The sequence below is a fragment of the Falco peregrinus genome, chromosome 3, assembly GCF_023634155.1.
Source record: "Falco peregrinus isolate bFalPer1 chromosome 3, bFalPer1.pri, whole genome shotgun sequence".
Lineage (NCBI taxonomy): Eukaryota > Metazoa > Chordata > Aves > Falconiformes > Falconidae > Falco > Falco peregrinus.
In genome coordinates this window covers 118,201,813-118,224,434 of record NC_073723.1, presented here as the reverse complement: position 1 = coordinate 118,224,434, position 22,622 = coordinate 118,201,813, and the positions used below count along the sequence as shown (strand labels likewise).

General features: G+C 48.7%; 1 protein-coding gene across 1 annotated transcript in view; it reads left to right on the top strand.

Moving 5' to 3' along the window:
- Positions 1-22,622, top strand: part of CSMD2 (CUB and Sushi multiple domains 2) — a 305,852-nt gene that overhangs the window by 199,542 nt on the left and 83,688 nt on the right. Inside the window, exons 22-29 of the mRNA XM_055800542.1 lie at positions 3,894-4,063; positions 5,708-5,864; positions 6,240-6,431; positions 7,756-7,882; positions 13,718-13,920; positions 15,793-15,984; positions 18,609-18,747; positions 19,213-19,400. Of these exons, the coding sequence (XP_055656517.1) occupies positions 3,894-4,063; positions 5,708-5,864; positions 6,240-6,431; positions 7,756-7,882; positions 13,718-13,920; positions 15,793-15,984; positions 18,609-18,747; positions 19,213-19,400 (1,368 nt within the window). The remainder of the gene's footprint in view (positions 1-3,893; positions 4,064-5,707; positions 5,865-6,239; positions 6,432-7,755; positions 7,883-13,717; positions 13,921-15,792; positions 15,985-18,608; positions 18,748-19,212; positions 19,401-22,622) is intronic.

Sequence of the window (22,622 nt, the reverse complement as noted above, 5' to 3'; positions counted from 1 at the left end):
GCTTTCTCGTGTCCTCCGGAGGTTTCTCGCACCTTACACCTTTCGCTTCCTCTCCTCCTAGCTATGGCAAGTCCTTTTTGCAATGCCTCCGGCCATTACTTATACCAATAAATAAAGCTAAGGCCAGAGGAGGGGAAGAGTTCGTCTGTAGCACCGAGCTGGTTTCTGGCTGTCGTCCCTGATGCAGCAGGGCCACGGACACCCTGGTGTGGCCAGGGAGGGCTGCCCAGCACCCCCCCTTGCCCAGCACCCCCCCTTGCCCAGCACCCCCCCTTGCCCAGCACCCCCCCTTGCCCAGCACCCCCCCTTGCCCAGCACCCCCCCTTGCCCAGCACCCCCCCCCTGCCCAGCACCCCCCCCCTGCCCAGCACCCCCCCCTGCCCAGCACCCTCCAAGCCTTACGGTCAGCCTAAAACCTCACAAGTGGCAACGTGCTACAGGAAGGAAGCAGAAAGGAAGAAGGATGCTTCAGGCCTTTGCAGAAAGATGTAATGTGTTTTTTTGTGGTACAGTTCAGCAATTAGGAAACTGTTCAGTGCTGCGCTGCTGCCTGGCTCACCCAGAGCCACGAGGGATCCGTTCCAATTCGGCAGACCAGGTCTCTTACCTGTTTTCACTCTGGCAAAGCCTGCCAGGTAGATTTTCCTGCTCTGTGTTCGTGACCTTTGAGGGCCATTGCAGAGAGCATCCCAGCAAGAGCCAGTTTATTTTCTTGACTGCTGAGTCGTGCCATGCTGCATGCATTTCCCAGCACTGCTCAATGCTTAGGTCACAGGCTGCATCATCCTGCTGTGACAAGCCGCCTCTTCAGGGCATGAATAATAATCAGGTTGCAGAGAAAGCTAATCGGGGGAATAGAAATCAGAAAGAATCATAACCAGGCTTTAAACTTGATCCTCAGACATCATCACTAAGTGGGCGCACTGGCTTCCATTTCCCAGCTCTGTGCTGCAGCTGGCTTTGAATGGGCAGGTTGGTTTGATCATGATGGGCCAAATTCACCGTCTGGTGGTTTGCACAGAGCTCTGGTGGCAGGGTGACAGCTTCGTCTGCGCTGTCCCTGCTGCACGCTCAGCTCTGTGTGCTCGCCCTGGCTACCCACGGATACTGGAGACCTGGCTGTTTAGATCACAGGAGATTCAATTTCGTTTGTCAGACAACCCAGGCACTTTGTTTTCAGTTCGTCTTCTAGAGGTGGGTCTGGAGAGACACGAGAGCGGTTTGTTCCGCTGGCCAACCCCTCTCTCCAGGGTAGGAATGCTCCCCATGGACTGCTGCTTCAGCCCAGAGCCCGTCTGGTGATCGTCCAGCATCATCCCTGGGTGATCTGTGCTAAAGCAAACGTCCTGCTTTTCCTATGCTACAAGAGAGGAGAAGAAAGTCACCTCCTAAGGACCTGCTTTCGGGTTATCTGCCCGTAGAGGGTCACCTCCCAAAGGACCTCCTCTTGGGGTATCTGCTGGGAGAAGGTCACCCCCAAAAGACCTCCTCTTGGTGTATCTGCTGGGAGGAGGTCACCCCCAAAAGACCTCATTTCGGGGTATCTGCTGGGAGAAGGTCACCCCCAAAAGACCTCCTCTCGGGGTATCTGCTGGGAGAAGGTCACCCCCAAAAGACCTCCTCTTGGTGTATCTGCTGGGAGGAGGTCACCTCCAAAGGACCTCCTCTCGGGGTATCTGCTGCTGCTTCCTTACTTAACCCTCGTGCTCTGTTGCGGGCTCAGCAGCGGTGGCAGTCAGTGCAGAAAGTTGCATGTGCACCGTGATGGTTCCCCTTGGCTCCAGCAGCTTTGTGTGCTGCGCAGGACTGGTGGAGGCGCGCAGAGCTGGCTGCTCGGGAGGGCTGTTGTCAGGGCAAGTCGGAGTGACGCTCCCCAGCTGTGCGTGCAAAGCACCGCAACTCCAAGGAACAGGGAGCCAGTGTTCTACAGCTGAAATTCTTTCAGGGTAAATAGGCTGAGAAGTACCGACTCGGGGTTTGCTCCTCTGGGAGCTAATCAGGGAGAAACCCAAAGTCCTGAGCCCGTGGTGGTTGCAAGGCAGATGTACACGTGTTGCGTAGGCGTGTAGCAAACCGGCCGCGGTGATGCCGGCTGACATCGGGCACTCGGCAAGGCAGCAGGCTTCCTCCTCCTCCTCCTGGGACATCCTTTGGATGCCATTTTGCAGGGGAGCCCTCAAGCTGTGCGTGGGCCTTGTGGACTTTTGCTTCTTCCCCGTGATGCCAGCAGGCGAGAGCTCCGTTTGCCGTCGTGCCATCAGCTCGGTGCTGTCACGGCAGCCCTGCTTCTTGCACCCAGATGTGCTTGGCTGTCTGCTCACCACTTTGCGTAGAGAAGACGTGCCTGTAGCCGTCCTCTTCCACTAAGCAGAAGTGAGTCTTCTACTCACTGTGGCATGTTCATACGAGAGAGAGATTGTGTCCTTAAAAGCTTGCAATTAAAATGCATAAACCACAGAGGCGAGGGATGGGTGTTGCTGTTTTCTGGAAGCATTAAACTGTGATCTCCTGACATCCAAGGCAGGTTGAACCTCTGAAGCTGCCATCCTTTTCCTTCTCTAAAGAGGATCGTTCTGCCAAGTTTTGAGCCACACAAATTTTCTAACTTCGAATTTGGCTCAAAATCAAATGTTGTTCGCACTACGCAGACTAGAAAAGGAAGCAGAGCTGGTGAAGGAGAAGTCTTACTAGAAGAGCGTAGTGGAACAGGGACAGACTGCAGGTTGGAGTGAATAGCAAGAGGGAAATGACTCTTCCTTCCTCTCCTTATTTCCTCCCTTCCTTTATTTCCTTCTTTCTGAAATCCTCGCCCTTTATGACCTGTTGTAGGAAGTCTCAGGGCAGGGGGAAGCAATTACAGTGACATTAACTACCCTGCCCCTGCGAGAGGGGTACAGGGGCTCCCATGTCATCTCCGCTGTCCCCAGCCCCTTGTCCTTCCCACGAGAAGGGTCGGGGTTTCGTCTATGCCACAGCAAAACCTGAGCCCACTGGGCTTTGTTGAGTGACATTTTGGGAGGAAACGAAGATATGTGAATTGGAGCTTATTTCCGAAATGGACAGGCAAAAGGCTCCCTGGTTTTCTGTCGTTTGCTGATGGGAACGGATGTCATTGTTAGCTGCAAAGCTGGGAAGAAAGCTCCCCTTGCAGGGAGCAAGGGACAGGGGGTACTTTTATATCATCAAATGATGAACTGGAGAGCTGAGGGCAGCATTAACAGCAAATAAGGTCAACCGTTGCCCTTTTAGCTTTTAGAAAATGGTTTTGTGAAACACGTTGAAATTCAGAGTTATCTTTGTCATTTGGAATTATTTGGAAGTTTCACTGGGCGTATCTTTCTGCACTAAGAGCTCTGGCACTTGCCAGGCATGGGTACCAGCGGTTGGTGCTGAGCTGTGCTGACTGTTCAATGAACACCCTGATTTTTATGTACCATGTATAAGATGAGCTTTGTAGAAATCTGGAAAAGATTTCAATATACTAATTTTTTTTTTTTTTTTTTTTTTGCTTCTGGTCCGTGAATCGGGAAGGAACATAAACACAGACACTGTTTCGAGCCAGTGGTGGCTTTCCAGGGATTTGGGGATGTTTTTCTGAATCGGGTCCCGAGATAGCATTTGAGCATTTGAGCTTTCTGTGACTCAGTTTCCCTGTCTGTATAAGGGGAGGCTGTTAATCTCCTGTAAGGCACCCAAGGTTTACTGATGATAGAAACGCGATTAAGTACTGTTTTGTTTACTGGCTGCACTCGGAAAGAGAGTCCATGGATGCATTAGCAGATGGGTAGGGGAAGGAGTGAGCATCCGTGGCTGTTTGGAGGCATCACCTGCATGTGTTGTATGGCCAGGCTATGCATGTGGTTATTAAAATGTGGTTTTGTGTCTTTATATAGCTGAATGTGGTTCTTCTGTAACTGGAACCCAAGGTGTTCTGCTGTCCCCCAACTATCCAATAAACTATAACAACAACCATGAGTGCATCTACTCCATCCAGACCCAGCCAGGAAAGGGGATCCAGCTGAAAGCCAGGACTTTTGAACTGGAGGCAGGAGATGTCCTGAAGGTAATTCTTCTGTCTCTAGCGATGAAGTGCTACCATGCTGCTCGTGAGAGCAAGACCTGCAAGGAAAGCGATGTTCTAAGCTTTTAATGGAGTTAGCTGAGACCTGACCTCTGGAAAATGCCACCAAGCCCAGACAGTGCCGTGGTAGTCCCTGGAAGAGACCCCTGCTAGGACCACGAGTGGCCAGGAGTGGCTGCTTTGTTACGTGCAACCACTTGCCATGGCGGTTTTGAGGACGGCAGCACCATTCCCACAGACCAGACTGAACTTCAGGCAGGGCAGCTGGGCTAAAATATTGTCTGTGTGTATCCCTCTAAGGTCGGAGCGAGGCACCAGATGCGATCCATCTGTGCCTTCTAGCCCAGGGACACCGTCTGATCGGCGTGTGTCACTGCTGGCCTTGGTTTGCTGTGCCTAAAGCACAGTGTGTCACTGTAGGGGTTCAGCACCTCTGAACTTCAGCGGCTCGTAGCAGTCCCTGGCAGCAGCACGAAGGCGATAGCGAATGTCCCCACGCTTCAGCCTGGCTGCGGATTTGAGGCTTCAGTCTGCAGGTGGATGCATAAACAAATCCTGTATCCGTTAAAAATGTGGATATGTTTGCTGTACTGCTGCGTCTTCTGCTGTGAGGTCTTCCCTGAGATGCAGAGATCTGTTGGCATGCCAGGGGTTCTCCCTTTGTAGCTAAACTTCAGTTCTTACCTGCCCAGTTGTACAGGGGGAACTGTTAACACATGAGGAAGCGTGAGGTGGTTAGCATTATTTTTGTGTTTTTAAGAATCAAGGCTGCTTTGTCCCCCAAACGGTTTTATTTAAATGCAGAACTCCAAGCTCAAGCTCTTCAGCTTTCCCATACTCAGTCTTATTTTAATCTGCATTTACCAGTTTCAGGATTCTATATAGGAGGAGACAAATCCAGGCTGAGTTTCTGTTAACCACGAAGAAATGGTTTTGTAGGAGGCATTAATATTACAAGATGTGTGCTGCTGTGCTAAGCCATCTTCCCAGAGAACGCCTCTGTCCTTATTTAAGTGCCATACTTCTGCGCTGCGAGATAGGTGTAATCCACATATTTTCAGCTCACAAATGACTGGAAAGAGAGAGATTTTCAGCTAATGCAAAGAATATACTCGTCGTGAAAAAAAATTTTGTTCTCTCAACAGATTTGTCATCAACTTCTCATCTGCTCACGACAGAAGTACTATCAGTCTCTGCTAGTGAGAAGCTGCTTTTTACCCTCATAGAGAATCATGCTATCTAAAAGAAAGAAAAAGAGAAAAAGCACCACTATTTGTGTTTTTCTTAAATAATAGCAGGGTCAAGGCACATCTATGAGTCACTGTAGGGAGAAAATGTTTTTCCTGGTAGCGGTGCTGCACCCTTGGAAGAGAATTTAGTTCAGAAAACGCGGCTGTGAGTGCAGCCTAAGCTCGGGTGTTTGGAGGAGGATACGCATCCCCCAGGTCACAAATCCTGCTCCTCAGATGAGCGGCATCGTGAAGTCTCAGCAGGTCAGACTCTTAGTTGGGATTAATTTCACTGGTTTCAAAGGAACTGTCCCTATTTGCACTTATGGATGATTTGGTCCCTGAAGTAGCAAATAAAATACGATGATTCCCAGTGTGTGTTTCTTGTTTCCCCCAGGTCTACGATGGCAGCAATAGCTCTGCTCGCCTGCTGGGCTCCTTTAGCCGCTCTGAAATGCTCGGCACCAGCATAAACAGCACTTCCAGCAGCATGTGGCTCGAGTTTATCACCAATAGTGAAAACACAAGTAAAGGCTTTGAGCTGCAGTTTTCCAGTAAGTCTTAGGCAAGGTGGGAATCGAGGTGTAGCGGTGTATTGTTGTGTTACAGTTGCACGACCGGCGGCAACAATCCTTTCCATAAAGATCTTGTCATCTAAAATGGGATTGGGAGTGCGGGAGAGGATTGTGTCTGCAAACCCTTTCTGTTGTGAATGAGGCAACGGTGATACAGAAACTTTGGATCAAAGCCGAGTTACCAGATTTCTGGGATCTTGTTCAAATAGTAATTAAAAAAATACAGATTTTCAGTACAGTGTTTTTCTCTCCAGCAAAAGAAGAAAATATTAATGTGATCTTCTGACTGCTGATGTTAATATCTTCTGACTGCTAAATACCTGATGCAAACAGATGCCGTTTCCCCCGCTCCAGGTTTTGAACTCATTAAATGTGAGGACCCTGGCATCCCACAGTTTGGCTACAAGGTGCACGACGAGGGACACTTTGCTGGCAGCTCCGTGTCCTTCAGCTGTGACCCGGGCTACACGCTGCGAGGCAGCAGGGTGCTGGTCTGCCTGACAGGGGAGCGGCGAGCTTGGGATCAACCCCTGCCGACCTGCGTAGGTGAGACACCTCTGGCTTTTCAGACGTCCTCTCACAAGTGCTCTGCATCTGGGCATCACGCTCAGCACCCTCTCTTCCTCCTTTGCTAACACATACGATGTTAGTTCTGGCCCTGACTGCACCCATCTACAGTACTGAGGACCCTGCTGAGGGTGCTGCGTAAGGCGTCTTCAGATCGAGAGCACTGGTCTCTGCCCAGCTTTTACAAGAAGTCTTAACCTGAAACACTGTGCTCTGAGCACACGTTTGACAAAGGTTTCTTGCAAGGGGACTTGCTGCTCTTCCAGTCCTTGTCCTTTCACTTGAATGTGTGGAACAGCGGCGCTTTCTGATACTGGCAGACATCAGCGTGTGTCCAGGCATCTGGCAGTTCAAAGTCTTGTTCGTGTGAGAGCTACATGACATCTGATCCCAGATTCCGAGACATTTTAATTCCCTCCGTCTTTTCTTAGCCAAGTCCCGCGCTCCCTTTTACCTGTAGCTCTCCTCTTGCTTGGAAAATTCTGCTACTAACTTTTGTGTGTCTAAACAAAGCGCTCTTGGTCTGTTCCTTCACAACTTCATGATTATTTAGCATGTCCAGGACGTGGTGAAGCTCCTGCAGACTTCATCCTCTGAGAGGTCTCAACAGCCAGCAGGCTGCTGTCATGGTTATAAGTGATGTGCTCAGACGTTGGCACTCTGTATTCTCCCGTGAGCTAGGACCATTCTTTATGTGGTAACTCTCTGCTGAATTTTAGCCTTAATTATTGAGGTAAAAAGACCAATTTCTGTGATTTATGCGTCTTAACCTTTACCCTCTTTGCTATACATACGTTATATATGAATGGTTGTGTCTGAGCACGTGGAAACTTAGAGAATTGTAATGGATACGGTATGAAAATATATGCAAAATTCTCACGTTCCTTTGAAGTTCATTTAGCAGGTACATACATATGCTGGCTTCTTCATTTTGTCACACGGATGAGTCATTTTGCAGATACAAGCAGAAGAATCGAGCTCTTTCACCCCACGTGTGTGCACCGGGGAAAGCAGGATGCTGGCAGGCTCTGCCCTCACTCACTACGAGTTAAAAAGGTGGAGGGAAGCTTTGACAGCATGTCAGATGTCAGGAACGAGCACAGAAGTGCAGAGTTATGCTGATAACTCAGTCTTTTAGCTGAATTAAATCACTCTCTTCATCTTTGTTTTGTAGGTTCTAAGTATCTCTTTGAAACGGCGAGAAATACTCCCTGTTGTATTCGTAGGATGAGATTTGCATTGTTGCCAAGCAAGAATCGTAGTATGTCATGAATCTTCTCACTAAGCCGTATGTTTCTTTCAGCCGAGTGTGGGGGTACTATCAAAGGAGAGTCGTCGGGACGGATCCTGTCTCCCGGCTACCCAACGCCCTACGATCACAATCTGAATTGTATTTGGACCATAGAGGCAGAAGCCGGTTGCACCATCGGGTGAGTTGGGCCAGGTTCTCGTAGCTGGGTTTTTCTTTCCATGTACAGCTTATTTTTCCAGAAGCCCATCCCTAATTCCGTCAGGCGGGTAGCGGGGATACCCTGTCACTTCGCGAGTCCCCGGCAAAGGAGCAGGTGCTGGTTTGTCCCCTTGCTGGGTCAGGAGCGGTGTCACGTCTCCTTTCCCTGAAGCTTTTTAGCCCCGTATGGCCTCTGCCTGTAACAGCTCTGGTGCCCTGGGGGGTGACACCAGGTGACAGTGTCGTTGCTGCCTGTGGTACGACTGTATTAAAATAACATCCGAGAGGTTTTACCTGCGTCTGCAGTGTAAGTGATTTTCACCCCTTTCCTTACCGGGATGCATTCAGAAACAAACCTTTTCCACCAGATTAGCATGGAATTTCCCAACAATGTTTAACACGTGTCCAAGCGGCATAATCCCGAAGTAAGGAAGGAATACGTATAAAGCTGCTTGGATGGTTGCAGCCCAGGAAAGGATAATGGAAGTGATGGGTTTGGTTTGTCTCCCATTGGCGTTGCCAGAGAAAATTAACGCTGAAGGGGGATGCGCTTTGCCACGTTACGTGTGCGAGGGTCCTTCAGAGGTGAGTTGGCAGCTGGAAAACTGAGACCACAGCACTTAGCCTTCGCCTTCTAATTGCATTGTTTTGTTTTTGTTTTACTAATAAATAGAACATATACAACGTGATTATCCTCCCAAAGGAAAGACTCAGGATGGTTTCTCAACATCTGGTCTGTGCAGAGACCCAAGACTGTGTTCTCCTTCTGCTCCTCTGACTTCTCTCAGTGTCCTGTTGACACTTTCCTGTTAGAAAATGGCAGTTTGAAATTTAATTTGTTTAGAAGTGAATTTGGCAGTTAGGTAAGCACGGTATTGCGAACATTTGGCTCATAAAGTTAGTGCAGCCACCAGCAGAATCCAGGCAGTTCCCTGCTCTCTGGTCCTTCATCCGTGATCCCTGCTGCTTACCCACTGTTCCCACGCTGAAGTTTGCCCAAGCCCTGCCAAACCGTTGCGGCACGCTGCCCTGTGTGTACCTACACGCTTCAGTCCAGTACAGCCAGCTCTGACAGAAACCTGAAGTGTATTGGCCAACAGAGTTTTTGCTGAGTGATGGGACTTGAGGGGGAGAAATGTAGATTATAAGGTCTGTTCAACAACAGTCCTCTTCTCCCACGACCTCCTGTCGTGATTTCTAGTGCTTGGTAGCTGTGTGTCGGCCCCGTTTCTGGGCTGACCTGAGGTCTGCGGCTGTTCCAGCTCTGTGCTCCTTCGTTCTTGGTGCCCTTTTATCTCCACCGGAGCTTCCTTGCTGCATCAGCACTCAGCATCTCTTCAGCGGAGACTGTTACGTTGAGCTCTGTGGTGCGTTTAGTTGATGGATTTGTGCTGGCGATGGATTTGGTCCAGTATTTTCATTTTTACTTAATGCAGAAATTTCCTCCATTACCTCTGCTCTTCGGTGTGGTTCAATAATGGATGGTTTCTGGTATGAACAGAGGAGAAGGAGCATAGCCGATGCAGCTTAATTCCTGTACAGGCAACTTCCAGTTGTCTCATCTTTTTTTTTATTCTCCTGTAAAAGATTCTGAGGAATCTGAAGATTTTTGTAGGACAAAGCAGAGAGGAGAGGTCCCCTCTTCTCTCCCCACCTCCAGAAGCATCCGAGCCCGCCTCAGCAGGTCAGCTTGGCTCTCACACGCCGTCCCTGCCGCCTTCCCCGGCAGCGCTCGGGCGGGCAGAGCTGGGGGGTTGCATTTGCAGGAGCTGCCAGAGGCTCGGAAGGGGCCAAGGCTGACATGGAGTGATGCCAGGCAGCACCATGGGCAATACACCTTGCGACCCACCCCCCCACACCCCCCCCCCACGTCATCAGAGATGAGAGCTCCCTTCTTCTGTTCCTTTCTTCAGCAGCTCAGACAGAACAGATGATCTCTGGGTAGTTGAGAGAGCACATTTTCAGCAACTTCATTTTTATGGTAATCCATTGGAAAAAATAATCCTCTTCACGCATGATACAGTTGTATAATGCTCTCATTTATAACTTACATTAAAATTAATCACCAGAGCTTTTTTTTTGAATAAAGCTGTATCTGCACGGAACGAGGGGAAGGAGAGAAAGAAAGAAAAATTAGTCTGCACATTATTTCCATGGAAGTTGAAGGGTTGGACTTCAAGAGAGGATTCATTTTGTGCGTGTGCAAACACGCGCGTGCCTAAAATTACATCTAAAATGACTTGGCTTATCTGAGGCTCGGGAGAGAAGGAAGCAGAAGTGGGAGGGTATGAAATGAATGAAACTTGCCTTCAAGTGCTGCTCGCAGAGCTGAGAGGAGGGGATATACGCAGTTAGAAGTGGCAGTGGCATTTTATTGTAGAGCGGTGGTCTCGGTGTCATAAAAGAATTTCTTGATATTGCTAATCCTTGTTCAATGGGTGCTGTATTGACAGGTGCCATTTTTCCGTCTCATCTAGAAATAGGAAGGAGAGTATTGGGATGTTCCCGTTCGCTTCTGTGGAGGTTTTTAGGGACGTAACGCTTCATAGCTGTGAAATTTGGGAAGCAGCAGGCAGCCCTGCAGCACCATTAGCCTCAGCCCTGCGGCGCTGGTGCAGGCGCTGCGGGCGTTCGGTGCCGCGGCCAGCTCCAGATGGGAGCCCAGCCTCCTGCGCAGCGGAGCCAAGGTGGGGCAGCCGGAGCTTGGGTGGGAATCGCCAGCAGCAAGAGCCCCAGGTTGCTCGGTGAGGTTGTGGGGATGCTTGCCGAAGAGCTGGGGCTGAATGGCTCGTCAACCGTGATGCAGATTGTCAGTGCAGGGCTGGTCTCTCCTGCTCTCTGCTCCTGGCTAAGCTGAGACAACTTTCCCTCTATCACATAAAAATATATCTCTCCAGAATTCCTAATTTTCTTTTTTCTGCGTTTTCATGCATGCAATTGCAGAAAATTGCAGAGTGCAAGAATTAAACCCTCTTCCCCTCCATTGTCTGCTAAACCAATGTCTCTGTCTTGTCTTAAATGAAGCCCTGCTGGGAACAGAACTAAGCTGATAGAAAAAACGTATTGTTTGGTCACAGATATGCCGAAGGAAGAGATTGATTTGCCCCAGAGCATGCCACTTTTCTTAATAAAATCAACTGTCCCGATAGACTCCTGAACCAACTGGCACTGGACAGCCTGTGCCCTGCCCCTATGTTGTCGTGGTTATTTCCTCATGGTGAAGCCTTGTCTGCATGCTGTTTCTTTAAAATAAAAATAAAAAAATGAAAGGTGTGACCTCTGTAGGCAGCCTTGGTCCCCTTGGCAGCTTGGAGCCAGCGGCGAGCTCTCCCAGGCGGTGGCAGCCCCAGAGTGTCCCCCCACCCCAGGTCAGTCCCCAGCAGCATCTCCCCGTTTCTGAGGTCTCCAGCAATGGGTTTTCTCTGGCAGTTTTGGCTAACTAGAACCAATTAACCTGAGAACAAACGTCATCAGGCCAGCACACCTGTGGAGAACACCTCTGCTAGGATCCATTATTCTTTTCCTCAAGCCTGGCTTTTTTTCTCTTTGCTCAAGGTCTCTGCTGGGTAGATTTATGATACAGCTCTTTTGGTTTCTGTTGGATTCTGTGGACACCATTTTGTTGCTGAGTACATTGTGGTGGGATTATTTTTTTAATTTTTTTTGCCTTTTTTCCCCCCTTTTTATGGTTCTGCCTGATTTATTTATGTTTTCCCCGGATAAATAGGAAAGCAGCCAAGGGAATGCTTCCTCCTTTTCCTTCGCCGGCTGTCAGGATTTTAAGCACAGCACCTGATTGTTTTATTTTTTGCAGATTTTTCTCGGTGCCGTTTATAGATTTCTGTCCCCGTTTCAAACCGGCGTGCCTGGAGTGACCCAGTGGTAGCCTGGTTTCGTTGTATCAGATTGTATTTCCCCCAGTGATAATGTGGCAATGAAAAACGGAGGCAATTAAATACCTTCTCTTTGGTCGGCATCATAAGTGCAGGAGTGAAAGGGACCGAGCCCTGATGTATCGCAGCCTTTAGCTGATAACTCCCTTGGGTGGGACAATAATCACGGCAGTATCTTAGGCTTAGATGGTACTTCTGATCTTGAAAGATCCCAAAACTCCGTGCAAAGCCTGGACCCATCTGCTGGGCACCCTCCCACAGCAGAGGTTGGTGTGGTGGGGAGGAGTGCAGTGATAGCCCCCCCAGCCCAGGGTGGGAAGAGAAGAGCATCCCGCCAGGGTTGATGCTGTCCTGTCCCAGAGTGCCACCACTTCTCCTGGACACAGAGGGGACTTCTGCTCGTGTCCCATCCCTTGAGGTCCATCATCGCTGGTACTGGAGTGAATTCCCTTGCCACGATGATCCCTGCCAGCATCTTGGGCTTTCCCTGGGGAATTTTCTGTAGAAGTTCCAAACGGGCACAGCCCTGGTGTAGTTTAAAAGCAGAAGACGAGCTCCAAGGACCACTGCTGCAGGCGGTTCAGGACAAAGGAGCGTTTGCTGCATACGCTGCGGGCCTTGCAGCCCTCTCTCCAGGGCAGACAAAATTACAAAATACACAGAGTAAGGAAATGAAATCTGCATTCAGAGCATTGTCATAGATACCTCGTTGAGAGCACAGGGTAATTTCATTGCCAGTTTCTTAATCTCTGTTTTCTCTCTGTTCCCTTCCTGGTGTGGGTTTTGGAGAGCTGGCTCATGCTGCCTCACTTTTTCTTTATTTCTTGCTGAAGTTATTCTGTTAACTGATCTAGATACGGTTTTGCAATATCCAGAGTGGTGTAAAACATATCAAAATCCTCAGAGGTGCTGCAGTCCAGCATTCAGAATTCACACCCCGCTGTTTGCACACCCTGTTCTGCCCCTTTTTATTAACCTCTGGGGCAATTAACACCCTGGTAAGGGTTTCTTTTCCAGCATGATGCTGTTTTAATTAAGAGTGGTGTTGGTTGTTTCCTTTCCATTTTTTTCCCCCCAGTACACAAGATTAGCTTGGTGCCAGAAGCAAATTCTTTGATCTGAGTGCTGGTAACAAAAATCAATGCGTTTTTATCAGTAGATGCTGGCTCCTGACCATAAGCTGTTCCTTGCAGGGCACCAAGGAAGGGAAAAGGACAGCCAAGGTTGTTGCTGTGTGCAGCGTAGGGACAGTGCGTGAATTAGATGAATATATGTAAGTTGCCTGAAGGGACCCCAGCACATTTTCTAATTCTGTTTCGAGTAAGTTTCTCAATACTTCTGTGTTTTTCTGTTGATAACAGATCGATAGTGAAACTCTGGACAACCCCCCGGTCCTCCCCGTCACAGCCCCTGCACCTCACTGCTGCAGGTTTCCTATGTGTCCTTGACTCAGCCTTTTGTCTGTGTGACGGCTACTCATTGCAATGTCCGAGCATCTTCGGTGTAAAACCAACTGTGATATTCTTGCTAGGGACATTTCCGCTGCCCACAGTGGACTTCTGGACCTTTAACTTGTTCCTCAAAATTTTAGGAGAGATTAGTAGTTTTGTTTGGTCAGGAGAGAACACCCAGAAAGGACCCAACTTTTTGCAAAACATTAGTGTCTGTGACTCAGTTGGTTTTTTATTTATGGCTGTGTTTTATTAGGGAGGCATGCAACTAAGGTGTCTGGGGGTTTAGAGACCGAGTTTTCTAGAGGGCTAGAGTACTTGGCCCAAGCTGAGCTGCAGATAACGGGAGAGAACGCATTCCTTGTGGGCCACGCTGCCTTGTGTTGGTGCCAGTCACGTTCCTGATGCTTTCAGAAAAAATAAAAAGGCAGAGCCTTTGTGGTCTGACTTCCAGTTCCTTTTGCCCCACAGGCTCCACTTCATGGTTTTCCACACTGAGGAGTTCCACGATGTGCTGAGGATCTGGGACGGTCCGGTGGAGAACGGCATCCTCCTGAAGGAGATGAGCGGATCCAGCTTACCCAGCGATGTCCACAGTACTTTCAACTCTGTCATCTTGCAGTTCAACACAGATTTCTTCACAAGCAAGCAGGGCTTTGCTGTGCAGTTTTCAGGTAGGCTTTACCTTGTGTCCTCAGCGTTGTCCAAACCCAAGCTTTGCTGAAAAGTGATTCCAGGTCTGTCTACCAGTACTGATGGCGAGCAGATGGTATTGTGTTGAACGTGGTAGCAGGAGCTGTGCGGTCTACCAGCTTCCAGCTAAAACACGAAGTGTCTTCCACCTTTGGGTGCAGTCTCTGCAAATAGAGAAAAACTCTTGTATTTTATCCTTGCAATGCAGGTGAATTCTGTGCTCCCCTCCACTACGGTCACCTTCACAGTGGTGAACTTGGCAGCAAGATGCAGAGCAGTACGTTGTGGAATACATGAGGAATTACAGATATTTTCCACCACGTTCCCACAGGTCCCATAGAGGCACCATTATGCAGGCAACTTCCTTCAGGCATTCCGAGAGCAGTTGGTCAGTGGTCTCTGAAAACCCAGTCTATTTAAAATCCCTAAAATTGGATCCCCTGGGATGAAGATCACAAAAAGCTCTGTTGGCTGTAGGGGATGTCATTGTACGCAGCAGCACTACGTGTAATGCAACTGCAGTCTGTCATTGACAAAGTCCTGGCCGTTGTTACCTAAGACTCAGGCTTGCAAACGCATTAATTTCAATCGTGTTAGGGTAATGTATGTCAGCATTCACATGGAGGTTTCCAGGATGCAGGTCTTCACTGACATGTCCAGTAACCGACCAACAGATGCCTGTTTTGGAGACGGTAGTAAAGAGGGAGGCTGCTGGGTGAATGGTGGTAGGACCTTCGTGGGGCTCAGACACGTCTCAGCATCAGAGCTCATTGTGTCTCTCCCAAGCTTTTGCCCAGAGGTTTCTGTTGAGGCTGCCTTGCGTAGTTGAGAGTAGGCCAGCTCTTCGGGAAGAGTTTGTGGTGGGTACAAGAGCTTTTGGGATGACCACAGGAGAGCTTTGTGTCACCCAGCAGAGCTCTGCCGTCCTCCTCCTTTGCCAGGCTTGTGTCTCAGCCTGTCAGGAAGGACCAGACTGGGCTGGCAACTTGCTTATCTTCAGTTGCGCAGAGAGAGAGGGATTTCCTCTGGCTCTGCTAGGAGCAGCTTTCTCCAAACTGCCTAGGTGTAACAGACTCTCATCAACTTAGTAGGAAATAAGCTCTGCTCCCCTGCCTGACACGGAGCTGGGCTGTATTGAATGCTCCTGCTCAAAGCCGTTGTTCACGAGGTGTGACTAAGTAGTCAGACCTAAGCTCAGAAGTACACAGTTTTGGATCTTGTGAACGTGAATGATCTATATAAGCTTGCAAAACCTCTATGGCTCTAGGACTTCCCTTGGCGTTCAGTAGTGGCGGTGTTGACAGCCCTTGCGCTCAGCTGTGCTGCCTGCCCCCAGCTGGGAAGGAGCTGAGGGGGTCATCTCATGCCTCAAAGGGACGTGGCAGCGAGACACGTGCGTTTCTAAAAGGTCAGGCTTGATGCTTCACAGGGCTAAAGGCAAAATTGCTCTGCCAGTCAAGGGAAGTGAAAAGTGCTAGTGGATTAGTTTATTTTGCAGCATGTGTCTGACACAGGAATCTATAAAAATGCCGTGTAAGATCAGTGGATGTCTGGACTTATTAAGTAAACATGCATGTGCACAATTATACATCAAACTTGCACTCTGTGTAGTGCACTTGAACTTGCCATTCCCCAGAGCCTTTACCAGCTGGAGTGGCAGATGCTCAGTGCAAAGTAAAAACCAGTTTTTGAATGTGTGGCAACTTGAAGGGATACTGAAGGAGGAAGAGAGATGGAGAATGCAGTCCTCGCTTGGGTGTCCGTTGAAGGACAGAGTCTAAGTACAGCCAGTGCTGTAAGCCTGTATTAAACATAAATCTGTATATTAAATGTATGTATTCAATATTCTTCAGTTTCCACTGCTACTTCCTGCAATGACCCAGGAATTCCCCAGAATGGGAGCCGGAGCGGTGACAGCAAAGAGGCTGGTGACTCCATCATCTTCCAGTGTAATCCAGGATACGCTCTGCAAGGGGAAGCCAAAATCACCTGCGTGCAGATTGAGAACAGATTCTTCTGGCAACCAGACCCTCCCTCCTGCACAGGTATGAAGGTGGGAGGATGAACATCCATCCTCCCATTGCACTGGCTTCCCTGCCCCGTGTCACTGCAAGGCTTCTGTATCCAAAGGGGACGAGTCCCACCTGGGTTGAAGAGATGTATGACAACGTCTCAGGTAGCTTCCTCATAGAACTACTTTTTGAGGTTTATCCCCAGAGCATCTGGGACAATGAGAATCTAGTTCATGCTGGAAGCTCTCAGGACATACTGTAATGTAAGTGATGATATTTAACCTGACAAGTCAAAATTAAAGGCTTCTTCAAAACTCAGGTTGGTAGAGAGGATTGGGGTCATGGGTGAATAATTTCTGCATGAGGAGACAGCAAATTCTGTCATGAGAAAGAGCTATCTGACATTTTCTTTGAGATCGTAAAGTAATAAAAGAAGCTCATAAAAATGATTCTTTTTAATATGTCCAGAACACATAAAAATAGTCATGCTAAGCACATTGCTAAGAGCAATAAACATCAAATTGGCTGGCCAATTAAATGCTAGCCGCAAATTACTTACCTGTAACCTTCATTCCTGTTCATGCACTGTTATCCCAAGCAAGCAAAATCAATTAATTCTGTTTCTAACATCTGATTTAATACCAGCTAGGAAACTTCTACAGCCTGCACAGGATTTATGCTCCCTCCAGGATGACTTGGTTTCTGAATGACTAGCTCGATGATCTAGTGTGGCACCCTTTCAGCGTGATAGAGACAGTCGTTTTCGTCTTCCCGCAGCTAGAACTAAATCATATTGTTGCATGTCATGCCCATCTTGTCATTCTCCTAGCGAGTTTTCTTTCACACCAGACGCTGGGCTCTCGGTCCTCTTCAGAGGAATGTAGCTGGTGCCTTAATCTTGGTGTGGGATGAATTCCCATGGGTCGTTTCCAGTTTGACACGGGATATTGTCTTGGGTCCTTTTTGAACAGGAGTCTGGCTGTCTTGGTTTAGGAGTCGCTGCTTTCAGCTTTTCGCAGAGCTTATGTCTTGCTCATTCCTTCTATTCAGCGACCAAGTATTTGGAGGAATAACCAGTGGCCAGAGAATCTCAGTTTTATAGTAACTGTGTTACAGACTGTCTAGTTAGAGCTGAATTGGAAAACGGGGTTTAATTTAGGGCTTGGATTTTATGTTTGTATTTAACATTTCAAATATCTTTCCACGTCTTCATTGTACGGCTTCGGGAGTCCCTGAACAGTGTGGGCTGAACTGGAACCTCACAGCTGAAACAGCCCCCAGAGGTTTGGGGCATTTGAAGTCTGGATGCTGGTGCACCTCCAAACAGCTATGGCTTGGACCAGTTTCAGGTTTAAATCCTTTGGAGACTATGGGTTGGATTTTCAAAGAAATCAGAGGGTATTGAACAGTCATCTCCCCTGGGCTTTTCAAAAACGAGTCTGTATGGAATCACGGAACTGTTTGTGTTGGAAGGGACCTTAAAGATCATCTAGTTTCCAACCCTGCTGCCATGGGCAGGGACACCACGTATCTCCTTTAGTTTTACCATGTATATACTTTAGTTTCTTCTGAGTTTTCCCCTGACTTTACAATCTGGAAGAGGAATGCACCCTAAAGGTTGAGGTAAACCGAGACAGAATAGATGCTTGTGGTTCGTGCAGGTTATTTGTGCGTGACCTTCAGCTAAACTCTTTGCTGTCTGTGCTGTGGTTGCCTTGTCCCTTCCAGAAGGGTACCAGTTCTCGGTGCCTGCAGAGCCTGCGATGGGACTTGGCTGAAGAAGCTGCTCTGGGGCCTTGGAGAAGGCTCTCTGCTTCAGTCCCTGCTGTGATCCTTGCAGAACGGCCCCACTACATTCTACCTCACACCTGGAGATTCTTGTGTATTTATAAAAGCCCACAGGATAAAGACACACACTGGCTCCTTCCTGGAAGATCCTTCCAAGCTGCGTTCAGTCATGCCTGTGCTAGTCCATCTCCCGCTCGCTGTTTGCCGTGCCGTGGGCTGGTTGGTGTCAGCCACCCGGGGGGAAGGCGGGCTGTGCTCCCCCCTCTCACCCCATCCCAAACCTGGGAGGACGGGGCTGAGCAACGGGGGCAGTCGAGGAGCATCAGCTCTCATGAAGAGACTGCAGAAGGGCTTGACAGTAATCAATCAGTCATGAGTATTTGCTACAGTAGAAATATATGCAGGCGTTTTCAGCCTGAAAAAAGTAATAATTGATTTTTCAATCAAGTTGGCATTTAATGTGTTGGTAACTGTAATAAAGACGAACAAGCCATTAGTCCCAGACAGCATGTTTTCACTTACTTAGCAACTATCTAGACTTTGACCAGGAGTTGCCTAAATAAATGGAACAGAGAAGCATAAAGCATCTCTCCTCCCGGTTGCTTGCTTAGATAGATAGCTTATGAAGTTTGCAGGAGCATCTATAGCTCTGTGTGTGTGTGTGTACACGAACACCCTCTGGAATAACAGCCCTCATCTCTGTGAGGGCCACTGCAGACCCTTGTGATACATATCTGACATGTGCCAGCCTTGCACGCCGCCTCCCTCTCCCCTTGTCTATCCATATCTCTCCTTCTCCCTCCCTTCTTCTACTGTTTTCCGAGTTGCTCTTAAGACAAAGCCTCACCCCTTTGCTTGATTTCCTTCAGCTCCCTGTGGAGGCATCTTGACAGGACCGGCAGGAGTGATCTTGTCCCCGCAGTACCCAGAGCCCTACCCGCCGGGGAAGGAGTGTGACTGGAAGCTGACCGTCTCCCCCGACTATGTCATTGCCCTGGTGTTTAACACGTACGTAGCGGGGAGCTCCTAGCTTCCCCTTCGGTGCCTGCCCATGGGGACAGGGAGGGGGTGGCAGCGGTGGGGTGCTGACTGGGTGAACTGGGTCCGCGTGTGGGTCCGTTCCTGTCTGAAGGAACCAAACCGAACCTGGTAGGACTGGCCCGTAGTCCTGGGTAACCTTTTCCCAGATGTTACCTGAATTTGGGGAAGGTACACAAATTTCAGCGGCAGCTCCTCTTTGCTATGACATGGGTTTGACAGAACATAACCATGCAGCAGCACTGGCTTGTGGTGCTGTGGTTGTGCTCTGGGCTGCATCACCAGCCCCTGGTTCCTGACATCTGGAACGGAGGCAGAAATGTCCTGTGCTTAGCTGAGGAGCAATTCTGGGGCAGCAGCAGTCCCTCGGCTGTGTAGTTGTACAGCCCAGCAAGACCACAGCCTGCTCCAAGCACCCTTCCTTTGGTCTTGCAGCTTCAGTTTGGAGCCTGGCTATGATTTCCTTCATATCTATGATGGCCCCGATTCACTCAGTCCCCTGATCGGAAGCTTTTACGGCTCCCAGATACCCGAGAGGATAGAGAGCAGCAGTAACAACCTCTTCCTCGCTTTCCGAAGTGATGCATCGGTCAGCAACACTGGATTTGTCATTGACTACACAGGTAAGAGCTGTCTGGGGGTGCCCCTGCCCCAGCTGACTCAGCAAATACACGGGATGTTACCTGCACTTATTCTCAGGTTAAACCACCAGGCTGGACCAAGTGGAAAAGGCTCTAGACACTGTGGAATCTCTTTTCAGGCAGTTTTGCTGCCTTCCTGGAAGGGAAAATTGGGAGTTGAAGAGAGGGGATCCTGCAGGCAGGCAGAAGAGCCAGGGTACATAAAGTAGATATAAGCAGCGTTAAACGGGCTGAGAGTCACGTGTGGCTGCTTCTGTGCAGGGCTTTCATTAACAGAGAAGAGTTTTTACGGTTTGGGGTTTTTTTTGTTCTTTCTTTAAAGAAAACCAAGGGAGGTTCCCAGAGAGTAGTTATTTATGTACAGGCTGTAGTCTGTATAATCTATCTTGCTCCACACTGCATTTAAGTAACTCTGACTTTTAGTGAGGAGAACATGCTGCTTCATTGCAATTTGAGCTTTCAGCATACTAGGGAGTGCTGAACTGTTAACTGGTTATTAGGCGTGCTCCGCATTGCCATGGTAAGATTTATTCTTAGTGACAAGAGCGGCTCTGTCCAAGAAAAGGAGGTGCAGGCGTACATATCCAACATGGGATCTGGGTTTGAATCCTTGATCCTGACGTTCAGGAGCGTACCAGATGACTGGGTGGCTGTATCGAGAGGCAGGGATCGTGGAGGTGGATGCTCAGCTCTCTTGAGTCAGTGGAGCTGTCCTGAAATCTGTGCATTTTGCTTCACTTCAGATTTGAAAGCATCTACTGAAAAATTTGCTGATAATTAGTAAGACGAACAGAACAGTTCGCAGGTATCTGTGCTATGAGAGCAGTGGCTTCTTTTCCTTGCTTGCTTGAGGAGGAGGTAAAACACTGGAATGGTGAGAGACAGGGACAGGGGTGAGAGCTTTGCCTGAGTGCTTTTAGCTGTCACTGGAGTGAGCTGTCACTGGAGTGAGCTGAGAAGTGACAGACCTGGCACTGCTATTCTGGGAGATGGGGGGGGGGGGAAGGGGAGGCTTTGGCAGGTATGTTCCTTGTTTGTACGTCGGGTAGGTGGAAGAATGAAGTTGTTACAAACCGTAGTAAAAAACACGCTCTGAAAAGCTGGATCCAATGAGCTGGGATTATGCAGAATGGAGAGAAGGCTTAAAAACTTTGGGGGGGGGGGGGGGGGGGGAAACAGAAACAAAAAATTCTTCCAGCCTACTCTGGCCTATATAGACTAGTTTGCAGCGTGAGAACAAAGCATTGATGGCTTCAGATGCACTGGCTGCAAGCCACTGTGAAAGCACGGCTGTGCAACCACAGCATAGGCTGTGAAACGGGCTGCTGGACCGCGTTGGCTCAACTTTGTGCTGCGGGAGCAGCGACAGCGTGTGCTGGAGAGCTGATGGGTGCTGCTGCTGCGCCGTCAGCGCTGCTGCTGCTTCCTCTGTGTGCTCGGGCAATTCTCTCTTCCTAGATCCTATCTCTGGGCTGCGGTTCCTGCTTTTGAATCTACCTGACCGGTGGTTAAATGACAGTGAAGTGACAATTCTTATTAGTTTGTGCTGAGCAGATGAATGTCCCTCTAGTAAAGTTATGAAACAGTAAGACAAAGACAATTAGCGCTGCTGAAGATGCACGAGATCAATTTTTTTCTGCTCTCATTAGAACTGATTGTACTAAAAGTGAAGTCCGAGTTTTTTTCTTTTCTGCTTTATTTTTGGGCAGCCAGAAAGTATTTAAGAAATTAAATCTCTTTAAATTATGGTGGTTGTGTGATGCATTTTTCTCCTAAACACTCCTACATACTTCCCACAAAGCCTACATACTTCCCACATGTTAGTCACGCCTACATACTTCCCACAAAGCCAGACTGCTGGGAGAAAAGATCGAGGCTTTAAGTTTGCTCATTAATTTCCCCACGCTTTAGAAGGAACCTGGGATTCAAGTCTGAGAAGCGGCAGAAAAAAAGAACTTTGGGGGATGGAAGGAAGAAGAAAAGAAATGCAGGAGGGGGCATGTGTGAAAGAAAATCAAATAGCGAGCTCGGCTCCTTGCCAGCCTGGAATCCCAAGTACAGTTCAAAGACACCGGCTTCTCTCAGCCATCCCATTGTGTTTGGCCAGTGCTGCAGCCCGGGCGGGCTTCTGCCCCTATAGCTCCCTAAATACTGTATATCACCTGTGTCAGCTGTATGGGGGATACTCTGAATTACCGGGGGCTTTGTAGTCCTCTTCTGGTGATGTTTGGGGGGGCGGGGGGAAGGCGAAGCAGCCATCTGTCAGTGCCTTCTTAAAATCCTGCATCTTCTCTGGGACTGGGACCGTTGTGCTAGCCTGCAGCTATGGTGTGTCAGGTGAATTTCAAACAGCCTCAGCACTTCATCTGAAATTGTTTCAGGGGCAATGGCTCTTCCAGAGGAAGTTGTCCTCTGGGGCCATGAAGAATGGAGAGAACAGAGGCGAGAAGAATGAATTTGGCTTTGATTATGCCAGTTTTTGCATAGAGCATGACAGCGAGGGGGAAGTGGGAATGCAGCAATGCCATAGAAAGGTGTCTGAGGGCAGATCTGCAGCCCGGCGGTTTCCCAGTTTTGCTGCACAGATAGGCTACACCAGCAGGATTTCCGATAGATGAACACATGCCTTCTGCTTTGCACCCATCATGCAGTCAGCTGTGCAGCAGGATGAAAAATCAAGGTTACCAGCATAGCAACCTGAAGTGTGCTTTCCCCATGCATTTGCGGAGGTTTGGGTTGCTGCCTGCATAAAGCCTTGGGCTGGTTCAGAGGGTCAGGTGAAACTTCAGTGCAATAGTTTGGGGATTCAGCTGGGGAGGAATTTATTCTTTGGAATGACTGAGCAGTAGTAAATAGATTTTGGGTTGGTTCATGAAAAGGAAGGCGTGCTTTGCTCAGGCATCCTGTTGAAGGTCTGTTGAAGTTATCACAATCCTTAAAAAGTGCTTGTTTGCAACACCGGCTTAGTTAGTGTTGTGATTTCTGTGATTTTTTTTCTGTGAAAGTTTGCAGATCCACGTGAGCCCAAGTGTTAGCCTGCCAGCGCCAAAGCGTGATAAGTTCTTGCTTACAAAATAGGGAAGGGTTAGGAAACAAAAACTTAAACACAGGGAAGGGATGGCTTGTGATACACCTCAAATTTATTTCTCCTTCCAGTTGTTGCTTAATTTTTTTAACAAAATATGGCTTTTAACTCACTATCTC